Source organism: Hemitrygon akajei, chromosome 27, assembly GCF_048418815.1.
Source record: "Hemitrygon akajei chromosome 27, sHemAka1.3, whole genome shotgun sequence".
NCBI lineage: Eukaryota > Metazoa > Chordata > Chondrichthyes > Myliobatiformes > Dasyatidae > Hemitrygon > Hemitrygon akajei.
This window is the reverse complement of record NC_133150.1, coordinates 41311189-41327681: the sequence shown is the minus strand read 5'-3', so window position 1 is coordinate 41327681 and position 16493 is coordinate 41311189. Positions and strand designations below refer to the sequence as shown.

Genomic DNA, 16493 nt, shown 5'->3' with positions numbered 1-16493 from the left:
CAACAGTGCACATCGTTAGTGAATACAAATGGGCAAACTGAGCAGTCTGGAAGAATGACAATCAGAGATAACACATCTCTGGGAATATTTACTGTTACAATGGAGAATCTTGTCTCTCAAGATAGAGGAAATTACAGATGTGGAATTACAACATCTGGCAATCATCCAACCTTTGACATTTTTGTAGAAATTTCTAATGGTAGGTTTCTCGTATATTGTCTTTATGTCTCCACTGAAATGTCTGATTCATGTTTTCCCTGGTCGGAGTGAGGGCAGCACGGATATCCGGAGGCTCTACAGTGGGGCAGAGTCCTGTGGGTTGTGGGCAAGGAACGGGGAAACCCCTCTCATGTTGCTCTCATTCAGTGTGGGGTCTGATCCACTGATGGGACACCGATTTCCAGTGGGAGGCTCAGCACATTTCCCTGCCTCTGAACTATGTAAAATTTCACCCTGTCAGAGGTTTGAATTCAGACCAAAACAAATAGTCTGATGTTAATAAGTCGAAGGAAACAAGTATTTCTCATGGTGTGAATACCTTGAAATTCATAAAAAGGGAATCAGTTCAAGAGCTATCCAGACTGCATTCAGTTCTTCCACAGCAGGCTTTCCCACTACCCATCCCTGCTTCATGGATCAGTCACTCCCCCTCTACCACACGTTGACTCTCTTTGTCTCTGTCAATGTGCTCCAGGTATCCACTCCCCAGCACTCACTGACCATCTACTTCCCAGCAGCCAGCCTCTACACCAGCCCAGTCCTGGTGAGAAATAGAGCAATGGAATTAGAGAGAACATGGGGTACAGTCCAGCACAAGAATAGGCTCTTTGGTTCACTGGCCATGATTCCATTGTATTGCATTGGTCCATATCCCTTCACTCCCTCCCTTTTCATGTCCTTGTACAAAAACCTCTTAAATATTGTGATAATATCCCTTTCCACCAGCTGGTCTGAATATATGTTCCATACAGTCACCACCCTCAGTGTAAAAAAAAAACAAACAAACCTCACAAATGTCCTTTAAAATTTCCCCTGATCACCTTAAAACGATGCTCACTATTATTTGACATTTCAACCCTGGGAAAAAAAGGTTCTGACTATCTTCCCTATCTCTGACTTCTATGATTTTATAAACTTCTATCAGGAATCCCCTCAGCCTCCGACACTCCAGCGAAAAGAATCCAAGTTTTTCCAACTTCTGTCCATGGCTAATACACTCCAATCCAGGTAACCATGTATTTATTGATCAATTGATTGAGTGAGATATACCGTGGATTATGCCCTTCAAGCATTGCCGTCCAGCGATACCCAGATTTAGCCCTAGCCTAATCATGAGACAATTTACACTGATCAATTAACCTACCAACTGGTAGGTCTTTGGACTGTGTAACGAAACTGGAATTTAAATTCCAGGTGAAGTCAATCTTCCCTACTGTATCAGGAGTATCTGAGGGCACTGGGCCTGTATTCGTTGGTGTTTAGAAGAATGAGGGAGGATCTTGTGGAAAGTTATCAAGCATTGAAAAGCCCAGTGGGTGTGGAGAGGAGGTTTCCTACAGTGCGAGCATCTAGGACTAGAGGGCACAGACTCAGAATCGAAGGATGTCCTTGAACAGAGATGAGGGGGACTTTCTTTAACCAAAAGCTGGTGAATCTGTGGAATTCATTGCCACAGGCAGTTGTGGAGGCCAAATCATTGGGTATATTTAAAGCAGATGTTGATTCTTAAAGGCATCAAATTCTACAAAGAGAAGGCAGGAGAATAGATAAAGAGGGATAATAAAGCAGACGTGATTGAATGGTGGAGCAGACTCAATGGACAGATTGGCCTAATTCTGCTTCTATATCTTATGGTCTTATGGCCTATGGTCTTTCTAGTTCTCCAGTCACATATGATTTCTTATTGGCTTCATATCGATATCAATACTCATGTGTCCCCTTGTTGCTGTCAGTCACTGAAACCAATAACAATTATACTCTGTCCCAAAAGTCACCATTCATTTTGTACATATTTGACAATATCCTACTTTCACATAATGGGGAGTTTTCCAGGACACACACAAATGTTGCCATTTCAACGTCAAACAGTTAGGTGACACTCTGGACTGTCTCCTTGATGCTGACAGAGATTGTAACTCTGATTTTCACACTAACACATACTCAGTGTCATCACTGCTGTCCTGATCTGGAGTCCTGCAGACATGGAAGTTCAGGCAGATGTGAGGATGCAGAGACACAGAGAGGTAAATGAGCTGCTGAGATTCCAAACTGGTTGCTCCTGGTTGAGATACAGAACTGCTGAAATCTTCAGTGTGTTTGATTTTCAGATGTTCAATGATTCTTTTCCATAGAACCCATGTCTGTTCCTTTGTTTCGATTTTTACCACCAACAAGTGGCTCAAGTTGCCTACTCCTGCACTATCTATTGTCTATTGTCTACTCCAGACCATTAAAGAATGTCAGATGATCAGACTGAAATATACAAAATCTACACCATCTGCCCCCAACAATTATTTCATGGTCAAGGTCACTTAGATCACCTTTTTTCCTCATTCTCATGTCTGGCCTAAACAAAGACAGAACCTCTTGCCTATGTCTGTATGCTTAAATACACTGTATTGCAGCCACATGATTGACTAATTAGATATTTGCATTAATGAGCAGGTGAACGGGTGTACCTAATAAAGTGGCAGAAGAGTGTTTGATTTTCAGATGTTCAATCAGTGTCTGAATGTTTAATTCTTTCCCACAGAACCCGTGTCTGTTCCTGTGCTTCGATATCTGTCACCAGCAAATGTCTCACGTCTAGGGGGCTCAGTGTCAGTTTCCTGTGAGTCCTTCCAGGGATCCCTTCCCATTCAGTACAGTTGGTATGAACAAACCTCATCTGGGTATCGAAAGGTATCAGGCACCAATGAACTGGCTCTACAATGTCAATCCTTCAACCACCAGCAACATCAATATTACTGCAGAGCCTCGAATCAGCATGGAGCAAAATTCAGTAGAATGGTTAAAGTGACAGTCTTCAACAACGGAGGGATCTGCAGTTATGTGACAGAAATCAATGGCACCAGTAAGTCCTCCTTTCAAGGGAGGATACACTTAAATATGTCTTTTTGTTACTCTGTTACTGCTGCTCTTATTCTTCTAGTGAGGGTGAGGAATTTCTTTACAGGGTAGACAAGGTGAGATCTTGTCAACATCCTTTATAGTTGTAACATGTCATTCCAACTGTACTTAATGCCCCATCCAAAGAAGGCAAGCCGGTCTTATTCCTTGTTCAACACTTTGTCCACCTGTGTTGTCACTTTCAGGGCCCAATGTATTTGCACGCCTCGTTCCCTACAGTGTAAGTTGTGTCCTAGTTTAATTTCCCAAAATGCATCACTTCACACTGCCTGAGTTCAATTCCATCACATATTCCATTGGCCACTTTCCTAGTTCAAAGTTCAAAGTAATTTTATTACCAAACTATGTATACCATAAACAATCTAGAGATTCATCTTTTCGCAGATACCCACAAAACAAAGTAACACAATAGAATCCACGACAAACCACGCACAATAAAGACTGACAAACATCTAATGTGCAAAAGAGGATGAATGATGCAAATAATAAAAATATGTAAACAATTAATACATGGAACATGAGACGCAGAGTCCCTGAAAGTGAGTCCAGAGCTGTGGAGTCAGTTCAGCACTGAGATGAGTGAAGCCAATCCAGGAACCCGATAGCTGCAGATCACCAAGTGCTGACAAACCTGGTGGCGTGGGCCCCAGGACTCCGGCACCTCCCACCTGATGGTAGTAACAACAAGAGAGGGAGACGGGTCAAATGCAGGCAGATGGAACAGGCCTAACTGGGGGTCGTTGCTGGCACAGAGTAATGGGGCTGAACACTGGATAATTCTCCAGGTCCCTTTGTAAACTTTGACAACTCTTTCCACTGTCCACTGCACTACAGTGTTGTCCACACATTGTTAATCATGTTACCTACATTATCTTTACAAACTATTCATATCAATGACAAATAACAGTGGTTAACAAATAACAGCACTGATCCCAATGGCACACCACTGGTGATAAAATCTGATGTCATCAGGAAACCAACTCCTCACTATTATAATCTGACTGCTGCCATCATCAAAAATCTCAGTCATATTTTAGAGAGAAGATCTCCCATGAACAAAAGTCATGTTAATTATCCAAAATCACATCTTGCCTTTTAAAATTCAGGAAGATCCTATCTCACACAACCACTTCCATTAAGTTACCCACCACTGATCTTATACTCACCTGCCTGGAATGGGACTGGATCAGTAATCTATTGACTCAGAAATGTGGAAACACACTGAGACATTAGTGGACAGTGATAATGATGACTCCAATCAAATAAAAATCATTACTTGTGAAGAGCTGTGAGCACGTGATGAGGGACGTTGCTGTTGTCTTCTCAGTCTATGTGGAATTCAATTATACCAGTTGATAGTGTGGCAGATTGCTTAGAACACAGCAACAGCTTTAAATAAAACATCTTTAATTTTAGACTATTCTTTACATTGTGTTTTTATTGTTCTCCATCAGATCCAGATAAACAATGATTTTGTTCTCCTTTACACTTGTGTACAGGAAATAAGATTAAACAGCCTTGAATCTTGAATCTGCTTGTGTAAATTTCATTTTACCTGTCCATTTTCTGAAGAATTTCTCTCTCAGTTTCAGGTGCTTTATGGGCAGAAGATCAAGTAAGAGGAGTTGTGGGAAGAGCGGTCACAATCGATTGTCACTATGCACCAATGTACCATTCACACACAAAGTACTGGTACCCAACGTGGGATCGCCAACGGACATTGTCAGTGAATGCAAATGGGCAAAATGAGCTTCATGGAAGAATGACAATCAGAGATAACACATCGCTGGGAATATTTACTGTTACTATGGAGAATCTTGTCTCTCAAGATAGAGGAAATTACAAATGCGGAATTACAACATCTGGCAATCATCCAACCTTTGACATTGTTGTAGACGTTTCTAGCGGTAGGTTTCTCGTATATTGTCTTGATGTCTCCACTGAAATGTCTGATTCATGTTTTCCCTGGTCGGAGTGAGGGCAGCACGGATATCTGGAGGCTCCACAGTGGGGCAGAGTCCTGTGGGTTGTGGGCTAGGAACGGGGAATCCCCTCTCATGTTGCTCTCATTCAGTGCGGGGTCTGATCCACTGATGGGACACCGATTTCCAGTCGGAGGCTCAGAGCATTTTTCTGCCTCTGAACTGTGTAAAATTTCACCCTGTCAGAGGTTTCAATTCAGACCAGAACAAATAGTCTGATGTTAATAAGTCGAAGGAAACAAGTATTTCTCATGGTGTGAATACCTTGAAATTCATAAAAAGGGAATCAGTTCAAGAGCTATCCAGACTGCATTCAGTTCTCCCACAGCAGGCTTTCCCACTACCCATCCCTGCTTCATGGATCAGTCACTCCCCCTCTACCACACGTTGACTCTCTTTGTCTCTGTCAATGTGCTCCAGGTATCCACTCCCCAGCACTCACTGACCATCTACTTCCCAGCAGCCAGCCTCTACACCAGCCCAGTCCTGGTGAGAAATAGAGCAATGGAATTAGAGAGAACATGGGGTACAGTCCAGCACAAGAATAGGCTCTTTGGTTCACTGGCCATGATTCCATTGTATTGCATTGGTCCATATCCCTTCACTCCCTCCCTTTTCATGTCCTTGTACAAAAACCTCTTAAATATTGTGATAATATCCCTTTCCACCAGCTGGTCTGACTATATGTTCCATACAGTCACCACCCTCAGTGTAAAAAAAAACAAACAAACCTCACAAATGTCCTTTAAAATTTCCCCTGATCACCTTAAAACTATGCTCACTATTATTTGACATTTCAACCCTGGGAAAAAAAGGTTCTGACTATCTTCCCTATCTCTGACTTCTATGATTTTATAAACTTCTATCAGGAATCCCCTCAGCCTCCGACACTCCAGCGAAAAGAATCCAAGTTTTTCCAACTTCTGTCCATGGCTAATACACTCCAATCCAGGTAACCATGTATTTATTGATCAATTGATTGAGTGAGATATACCGTGGATTATGCCCTTCAAGCATTGCCGTCCAGCGATACCCAGATTTAGCCCTAGCCTAATCATGAGACAATTTACACTGATCAATTAACCTACCAACTGGTAGGTCTTTGGACTGTGTAACGAAACTGGAATTTAAATTCCAGGTGAAGTCAATCTTCCCTACTGTATCAGGAGTATTTGAGGGCACTGGGCCTGTATTCGTTGGTGTTTAGAAGAATGAGGGAGGATCTTGTGGAAAGTTATCAAGCATTGAAAAGCCCAGTGGGTGTGGAGAGGAGGTTTCCTACAGTGCGAGCATCTAGGACTAGAGGGCACAGACTCAGAATCGAAGGATGCCCTTGAACAGAGATGAGGGGGACTTTCTTTAACCAAAAGCTGGTGAATCTGTGGAATTCATTGCCACAGGCAGTTGTGGAGGCCAAATCATTGGGTATATTTAAAGCAGATGTTGATTCTTAAAGGCATCAAATTCTACAAAGAGAAGGCAGGAGAATAGATAAAGAGGGATAATAAAGCAGACGTGATTGAATGGTGGAGCAGACTCAATGGACAGATTGGCCTAATTCTGCTTCTATATCTTATGGTCTTATGGCCTATGGTCTTTCTAGTTCTCCAGTCACATATGATTTCTTATTGGCTTCATATCGATATCAATACTCATGTGTCCCCTTGTTGCTGTCAGTCACTGAAACCAATAACAATTATACTCTGTCCCAAAAGTCACCATTCATTTTGTACATATTTGACAATATCCTACTTTCACATAATGGGGAGTTTTCCAGGACACACACAAATGTTGCCATTTCAACGTCAAACAGTTAGGTGACACTCTGGACTGTCTCCTTGATGCTGAGAGAGATTGTAACTCTGATTTTCACACTAACACATACTCAGTGTCATCACTGCTGTCCTGATCTGGAGTCCTGCAGACATGGAAGTTCAGGCAGATGTGAGGATGCAGAGACACAGAGAGGTAAATGAGCTGCTGAGATTCCAAACTGGTTGCTCCTGGTTGAGATACAGAACTGCTGAAATCTTCAGTGTGTTTGATTTTCAGATGTTCAATGATTCTTTTCCACAGAACCCATGTCTGTTCCTTTGTTTCGATTTTTACCACCAACAAGTGGCTCAAGTTGCCTACTCCTGCACTATCTATTGTCTACTCCAGACCATTAAAGAATGTCAGATGATCAGACTGAAATATACAAAATCTACACCATCTGCCCCCAACAATTATTTCATGGTCAAGGTCACTTAGATCACCTTTTTTCCTCATTCTCATGTCTGGCCTAAACAAAGACAGAACCTCTTGCCTATGTCTGTATGCTTAAATACACTGTATTGCAGCCACATGATTGACTAATTAGATATTTGCATTAATGAGCAGGTGAACGGGTGTACCTAATAAAGTGGCAGAAGAATGTTTGATTTTCAGATGTTCAATCAGTGTCTGAATGTTTAATTCTTTCCCACAGAACCCGTGTCTGTTCCTGTGCTTCGATATCTGTCACCAGCAAATTTCTCACGTCTAGGGGGCTCAGTGTCAGTTTCCTGTGAGTCCTTCCAGGGATCCCTTCCCATTCAGTACAGTTGGTATGAACAAACCTCATCTGGGTATCGAAAGGTATCAGGCACCAATGAACTGGCTCTACAATGTCAATCCTTCAACCACCAGCAACATCAATATTACTGCAGAGCCTCGAATCAGCATGGAGCAAAATTCAGTAGAATGGTTAAAGTGACAGTCTTCAACAACGGAGGGATCTGCAGTTATGTGACAGAAATCAATGGCACCAGTAAGTCCTCCTTTCAAGGGAGGATACACTTAAATATGTCTTTTTGTTACTCTGTTACTGCTGCTCTTATACTTCTAGTGAGGGTGAGGAATTTCTTTACAGGGTAGACAAGGTGAGATCTTGTCAACATCCTTTATAGTTGTAACATGTCATTCCAACTGTACTTAATGCCCCATCCAAAGAAGGCAAGCCGGTCTTATTCCTTGTTCAACACTTTGTCCACCTGTGTTGTCACTTTCAGGGCCCAATGTATTTGCACGCCTCGTTCCCTACAGTGTAAGTTGTGTCCTAGTTTAATTTCCCAAAATGCATCACTTCACACTGCCTGAGTTCAATTCCATCACATATTCCATTGGCCACTTTCCTAGTTCAAAGTTCAAAGTAATTTTATTACCAAACTATGTATACCATAAACAATCTAGAGATTCATCTTTTCGCAGATACCCACAAAACAAAGTAACACAATAGAATCCACGACAAACCACGCACAATAAAGACTGACAAACATCTAATGTGCAAAAGAGGATGAATGATGCAAATAATAAAAATATGTAAACAATTAATACATGGAACATGAGACGCAGAGTCCCTGAAAGTGAGTCCAGAGCTGTGGAGTCAGTTCAGCACTGAGATGAGTGAAGCCAATCCAGGAACCCGATAGCTGCAGATCACCAAGTGCTGACAAACCTGGTGGCGTGGGCCCCAGGACTCCGGCACCTCCCACCTGATGGTAGTAACAACAAGAGAGGGAGACGGGTCAAATGCAGGCAGATGGAACAGGCCTAACTGGGGGTCGTTGCTGGCACAGAGTAATGGGGCTGAACACTGGATAATTCTCCAGGTCCCTTTGTAAACTTTGACAACTCTTTCCACTGTCCACTGCACTACAGTGTTGTCCACACATTGTTAATCATGTTACCTACATTATCTTTACAAACTATTCATATCAATGACAAATAACAGTGGTTAACAAATAACAGCACTGATCCCAATGGCACACCACTGGTGATAAAATCTGATGTCATCAGGAAACCAACTCCTCACTATTATAATCTGACTGCTGCCATCATCAAAAATCTCAGTCATATTTTAGAGAGAAGATCTCCCATGAACAAAAGTCATGTTAATTATCCAAAATCACATCTTGCCTTTTAAAATTCAGGAAGATCCTATCTCACACAACCACTTCCATTAAGTTACCCACCACTGATCTTATACTCACCTGCCTGGAATGGGACTGGATCAGTAATCTATTGACTCAGAAATGTGGAAACACACTGAGACATTAGTGGACAGTGATAATGATGACTCCAATCAAATAAAAATCATTACTTGTGAAGAGCTGTGAGCACGTGATGAGGGACGATGCTGTTGTCTTCTCAGTCTATGTGGAATTCAATTATACCAATTGATAGTGTGGCAGATTGCTTAGAACACAGCAACAGCTTTAAATAAAACATCTTTAATTTTAGACTATTCTTTACATTGTGTTTTTATTGTTCTCCATCAGATCCAGATAAACAATGATTTTGTTCTCCTTTACACTTGTGTACAGGAAATAAGAATAAACAGCCTTGAATCTTGAATCTGCTTGTGTAAATTTCATTTTACCTGTCCATTTTCTGAAGAATTTCTCTCTCAGTTTCAGGTGCTTTATGGGCAGAAGATAAAGTAAGAGGAGTTGTGGGAAGAGCGATCACAATCGATTGTCACTATGCACCAATGTACCATTCACACACAAAGTACTGGTACCCAACGTGGGATCGCCAACGGACATTGTCAGTGAATGCAAATGGGCAAAATGAGCTTCATGGAAGAATGACAATCAGAGATAACACATTGCTGGGAATATTTACTGTTACTATGGAGAATCTTGTCTCTCAAGATAGAGGAAATTACAGATGCGGAATTACAACATCTGGCAATCATCCAACCTTTGACATTGTTGTAGACGTTTCTAGCGGTAGGTTTCTCGTATATTGTCTTGATGTCTCCACTGAAATGTCTGATTCATGTTTTCCCTGGTCGGAGTGAGGGCAGCACGGATATCCGGAGGCTCCACAGTGGGGCAGAGTCCTGTGGGTTGTGGGCTAGGAACGGGGAATCCCCTCTCATGTTGCTCTCATTCAGTGCGGGGTCTGATCCACTGATGGGACACCGATTTCCAGTCGGAGGCTCAGAGCATTTTTCTGCCTCTGAACTGTGTAAAATTTCACCCTGTCAGAGGTTTCAATTCAGACCAGAACAAATAGTCTGATGTTAATAAGTTGATGACAAACATGTGTTTCTCATGGTGTGAATACCTTGAAATTCATAAAGAGGGAATCAGTTCCAGAGCTATCCAGATTGCATTCAGTTCTCCCACAGCAGGCTTTCCCACTACCCATCCCTGCTTCATAGATCAGTCACTCCCCCCTCTACCACACGCTGACTCTCTTTGTCTCTGTCAATGTGCTCCAGGAATCCACTCCCCAGCACCCACAAAAAAGATTCTGACTATCTTCCCTATCTCTGACTTCTAGGATTTTATAACCTTCTGTCAGGAATCCCCTCAGTTTCCTACAGTCCAGCAAAAAGAATCCAAGATTTTCCAACTTCTGTCCGTCGCTAATACATTCCAATCCAGGTAACTATGATAGATTGATTGAGATATACCGTGGATTATGCCCTTCAAGCATTGCCACACAGTAATCCCCAGATTTAGCCCTAGCCTAATCATGAGACAATTTACAGTGATCAATTAACCTACCATTCGGTAGTTGTTTGGACCGTGTAACTGGAAATTAAATTCCAGGTGAAGTCAATCTTCCCTAATGTATCAGGAGTATTTGCAGGCACTGGGCCTGTACTCGTTGGTGTTTAGAAGAATGAGGGAGGATCTCGTGGAAAGCTATCGAGCATTGAAAAGCCCAGTAGATGTGGAGAGAAGGTTTCCTTCAGTGCGAGCATCTAGGACTGGAGGGCACAGACTCCGAATCGAAGGATGTCCTTGATCAGAGAGATGAGGGGGAATTTCTTTAGCCAAAAGCTGGTGAATCTGTGGAATTCGTTGCCACAGCCAGCTGTGGAGGCCAAATCATTTGGGTATATTTAAAGCAGAGGTTAATTCTTAAAGGCTTCAAATTCTACAAAGAGAAGGCAGGAGAATAGATAAAGAAAGATAATAAAGCAGCCATGATTGAATGGTGGAACAGACTCAATGGACAGATTGGCCTAATTCTGCTCCTATACCTTATGGTCTTATGTCCTATGGTCTTTCTAGTTCTCCAGGCACATATGATTTCTTATTGGCTTCATATCCATATCAACACTCATGGGTACCCTTGCTGCTGTCAATCACTGAAACCAATAACAATTATATTCTGTCCCCAAAAGTCACCATTCATTTTGTACATATCTGACAATTGCCTGCTTTATCATGATGGGGAGTTTTCCAGGACACACACAAATGTTGCCATTCCAACGTCAAACAGTTAGGTGACACTCTGAACTGTCTCCTTGATGCTGAGAGAGATTGTAACTCTGATTTTCACACTAACACATACTCAGTGTCATCACTGCTGTCCTGATCTGGAGTCCTGCAGACATGGAAGTTCAGGCAGATGCGAGGATGTAGAGACACAGAGAGGTAAATGGGCTGCTGAGATTCCAAACTGGTTGCTCCTGGTCAGGATACAGAACTGCTGAAATCTTTAGTGTGTTTGACTTTCAGATGTTCACTGATTCTTTTCCACAGAACCCGTGTCTGTTCCTTTGCTTCGATTTTCACCACTAACAGGTGGCTCAAGTTGTGGGGACTCCATATCAATGTCCTGTGAGTCTGGTTAGCACAGCACATGACAGAGAGAGTGTAAATATGATTCAGAGACTGATGACTATGTATTAGTACCTACCATCTACTCCAGACCATTAAAGAATGTCAGATGATCAGACTGAAATATACAAAATCTACACCATCTGCCCCCAACAATTATTTCATGGTCAAAGTCATTAGATCATCTTTCTTCCTCATTCTCATGTCTGGCCTAAACAAAGACAGAACCTCTTGCCTATGTCTGTATGCTTAAATTGACTGTATTACTCCCACATGATTGACTAATTAGATACTTGCATTAATGAGCAGGTGAACAGGTGTATCTAATAAAGTGGCAGAAGAATGTTTGATTTTCAGATGTTCATTCAGTGTCTGAATGTTTAACTCTTTCCCACAGAACCCGTGTCTGTTCCTGTGCTTCGATATCTGTCACCAGCAAATGTCTCACGTCTAGGGGGCTCAGTGTCAGTTTCCTGTGAGTCCTTCCAGGGATCCCTTCCCATTCAGTACAGTTGGTATGAACAAACCTCATCTGGGTATCGAAAGGTATCAGACACCAATGAACTGGCTCTACAATGTCAATCCTTCAACCACCAGCAACATCAATATTACTGCAGAGCCTCGAATCAGCATGGAGCAAAATTCAGTAGAATGGTTAAAGTGACAGTCTTCAACAACGGAGGGATCTGCAGTTATGTGACAGAAATCAATGACACCGGTAAGTTCTAATTTCAAGGGAGGAAACATATATATATTTATTTTGTTACTCTGTTACTGCTGTTCTTATACTTCTAGTGACGGTAAGGAAATTCTTTATGTCTGTAGAAGCTACACATTGCAGCCTCCATCAGGTAGAAATAACGTGTAGTGAACAATTAAATTTGTCACTTCCTCCTGGAAGATGTGGAGCATCTCAAACATAGTTGGAATTTGCACATTCAGACAAATTGAGAGCATTCCATTCATACTTCTTGCTTCCAATTTGAAAAGGCCAGACTGGGTGTTGAGTTTTGAGACAGTGACACTCATAAAATGAAAAGGAAGGACAGGTCTGCAAGCAGATAAATCACCTGGACCAGATAGACTGCACCCCAATGTTTTGAGAGAGATCGCTGAAGAGGTTGTGGAGACATCAGTGGTGAACTTTCAAGAAGAACCAGACTCTGGGTCTCAGGGTCTCTCTCTCCCTAATAAGGGAAAAAGAGGTGTCCCCATATCTCAGTGAGCCAGGACACATAACAAACAACTCATTGATTTACAATGTTAAATGGCTGTTGCGTTGCTTTTTCCGAGCTCTGCGCCCATGGATCAGGTCTCAGGACACACAGCCAGCAGTTAACCCACTGCTCCCAATGTTCCGTGTTCTCCAGCGACGCCTCAGTCAGGGGCACCGGCCTAGAATCAGCCTGTCTCCAGAGCCACGAAAATCTGGCACCCTGAATGCACACTCGTCTTCCAGGCCGCGTCCTTGGGGTATCAAGGCCGGTCGTGAGGCCCTGATAGCGGGTCCCATTCCCACAGATATCTGAAGTCAGAGTCAGTCTTCCAAAGAACCTTGATAAGGAAACAAAAACATATATCAAAAACAGAAACAGAGCCATTTCAGAAGGTGCAAGCAAATTGGTAATGTTACAGCTATATAGGACCCTGGTCAGACCCCACTTGGAGTACTGTGCTCATTTCTGGTCACCTCACTACAGGAAGGATGTGGACACCATAGAAAGGGTGCAGAGGGGACTGACAAGGATGATGCCTGGATTGGGAAGTATGCCTTTTGAGAATAGGTTGAGTGAACTCGATCTTTTCTCCTTGGGTTGGTGGAGGATGAGAGGTGACCTGATAGAGGTGTACAATATGATGAGAGGCAATGATCGTGTGGATAGTCAGAGGCTTTTTCCCAGGGCTAAAATGGCTAACACGAGAGGGCAGTTTTAAATTTCTGGGAAGTAGGTATAGAGCCGATGTCAGGGGCAGAGAGTGGTGAGTGCATAGAATGGGCTGCAAGTGACGATGGTGGATAGGGTCTTTTAAGAGACTCCAGGATAGGTACACGTAACCCTAGGTAATTTCTAAAGTATACATGTGTTCAGCACTGCATTGTGGGCTGAAGGGCCTGTATTGTCCTGTACCTTTTCTGCGTTTCCATGTTTCAAAGCAGTTGCCATTTAGCACCATCTTGACTTTGCTCCACCGTCCGAGTCCATTGTTAAGAACAGGGTTTTGGGGTACTTGGAGGTATTTGATAAAACATGGTTTCCATATGGGGAAATCTTGTCTGAAAAATCATCCTCAGAAAGCAAGGACGTCCCTTTCTTTGATTTATTTACCGATAGAGTGCAGAGTAGGTCCCTCCGGCCCTACAAGCCACACAGGCCCAGCAACCCTTGGCAAACCCGATTAACGGTATCCTAATCACAGGACAATCAACAAAGACCAATTAATCTTTCCAATATGTCTTTAGAATGTGGGTGGAAACGGGACCACCCCGGGGAAACACCACACATTCCACATGTACAACGAACAGAGCCCGTTCATTAGAACGGAGATGAGGAGGAATTTATTTAGCCAGAGGGTGTTGAATCTGTGGAATTACTTATCACAGACGGCTTTTGAGGCCAAGTCATTGGGTATATTGAAAATGGAGCATGATAGTTTCATGTTTAGTAAAGGCATCAGAGATTACGGGGAGAAATCAGGAGAATGGAATTGAGTGGGATAATAACTCAGCCATGATGGAATGGTGGGGCAGACTCTATGAGCAAAATGGTTTAATTCTGCTCCTGTGTCTTATGGTCATCAATAGCTTTAGAATTCCATGAACAGTCCAAGTAAATTATTGACTACTGAAACTGAGTTTCAGGTAGCTGATTGAAATACCTCACTCACTTTGAGATATAGGAAAGGAATTTGAGTCTATGTACAGATTATGAACAAGTCTGCTGCATTTCATGGCTGTGAACAGGATAATAAGCTTTCAAAATTCATGCAAAACTGTGTAAGAATGTCAGTCCTATGCGAAGGATGGGCAAGTCTTCAGCTTGCTGCTCCACGAGGTTAACCTGTCTCTGTGCTGAACTGAGCCGGTGGCCTGTACAGTAATTTACCGCTCCTTCACTGGCTGCAGTGATGACCGGCTTTGTGGCTGTGGACTCACATTTGTGAATTTCAGTTCCAAATCTACTTACTCACTTTTAGTTTTTGCATGGTTTATTTTTTTACTACACATTGTGCATTTGACTGTTTTTTAATGGATTCTACAGTTTTTTTTTCTTTTGCAGCTGCTTGTAAAGAGAAAATCTGAAGGCTGAATATAGTATTCATACTTTGACATTAAATGTACTTTCAATTTTGAAATTGAACTGCAATATGATTGGCTGTGGTCCAATAAGCTGTCACACCAATGCAATAAAATAGAATTCTGATTCTAACCTTTCAAAAGTATGTTACAGTTTAGAGAGGATGCAGCAGAGTCATAGAGATATTGGTTGAGGAAACAGGTGCTTCGGCCCAAATCGTCCATGCTGACCCCAGTGTCTTCCTGAGCTTCTCCCATTTCCTCACAATTGGCTGGTATCCTTCTAAAGCTTTCCTGTCCATGAACTTGTCCAAATCTATTTGAAACATTTTATGTTTACCCACCTCTAGCACTTCCTCTGGCAGCCTTTTCCACGTACACACTGCTCTGTGTGGAAAACACCACCCCTCCAAGACTTTCCCCTCTCACTTTAACCCAAGGCTCTTTAGTTTCCGACTCCACTAACCTGGGATAAAGACCGTGATTATCCACCATACCTTTGCCTCTCTTAATTTGCAAACCTTTATCAAGTCACCCCTCAGCTGTGTTCACTTCAGGGAAAACTGTCCCAGCCTATTGATAACCCAAACCCTCCAATCACAGTAGCATCTCTGTGAATGTTTTCTGTACCTTCTCTAATTTAATCACACTCTTCCTCTGGAACTGCACAGAGTAGACAAGGTGAGATCTGGTCAACATCCTTTATAGTTGTAACATCTCATTCCAACTGTACTTAATGCCCCATCCAAAGGAGGCAAGCCAGTCTTATTCCTTGTTCAACACTTTGTCCACCTGTGTTGTCACATTCAGGGCCCAATGTAGTTGCACACCTTTTTCCCTGCAGTATAAGTTGTGCCTTTGCTTAATTTCCCAAAATGCATCACTTCACACTGCATGAGTTCAATTCCATCACCTGTTCCATTGGCCACTTTCCTAGTTCAAAGTTCAAAGTAATTTTATTACCAAACTATGTATACCATAAACAATCTAGAGATTCATCTTTTCGCAGATACCCACAAAACAAAGTAACACAATAGAATCCACGACAAACCACGCACAACAATGACTGACAAACATCTAATGTGCAAAAGAGGATGAATGGTGCAAATAATAAAAATATGTAAACAATTAATACATGGAACATGAGACGCAGAGTCCCTGAAAGTGAGTCCAGAGCTGTGGAGTCAGTTCAGCACTGAGATGAGTGAAGCCAATCCAGGAACCCGATAGCTGCAGATCGCCAAGTGCTGACAAACCTGGTGGTGTGGGCCCCAAGACTCCGGCACCTCCCACCTGATGGCAGTAATGACAAGAGAGGGAGACGGGTCAAATGCAGGCAGATGGAACAGGCCCAACTGGGGGTCATTGCTGGCACAGAGTAACCGGCTGAACACTGGATCATTTTCCAGGTCACTTTGAAAACTTCGACAAGGTTTCCCATGCACAAAATCATGTTGGCCATCCAAAATCAGATCTTACCTT

The 16493-nt window shown here is 42.5% G+C and overlaps 1 protein-coding gene across 1 annotated transcript; it reads left to right on the top strand.

Annotated features, from left to right (window-relative positions):
• The first annotated feature begins 54 nt into the window (after positions 1–54).
• On the top strand, positions 55–15017 carry LOC140717061 (Fc receptor-like protein 5). Its single transcript, XM_073030244.1, has 6 exons — positions 55–199; positions 2753–3073; positions 4716–5036; positions 7582–7902; positions 12114–12434; positions 14995–15017. The coding sequence occupies exons 1-6, from the start codon at positions 55–57 to the stop codon at positions 15015–15017; spliced, it is 1452 nt and encodes a 483-aa protein (XP_072886345.1).
• Positions 15018–16493: the final 1476 nt, after the last annotated feature.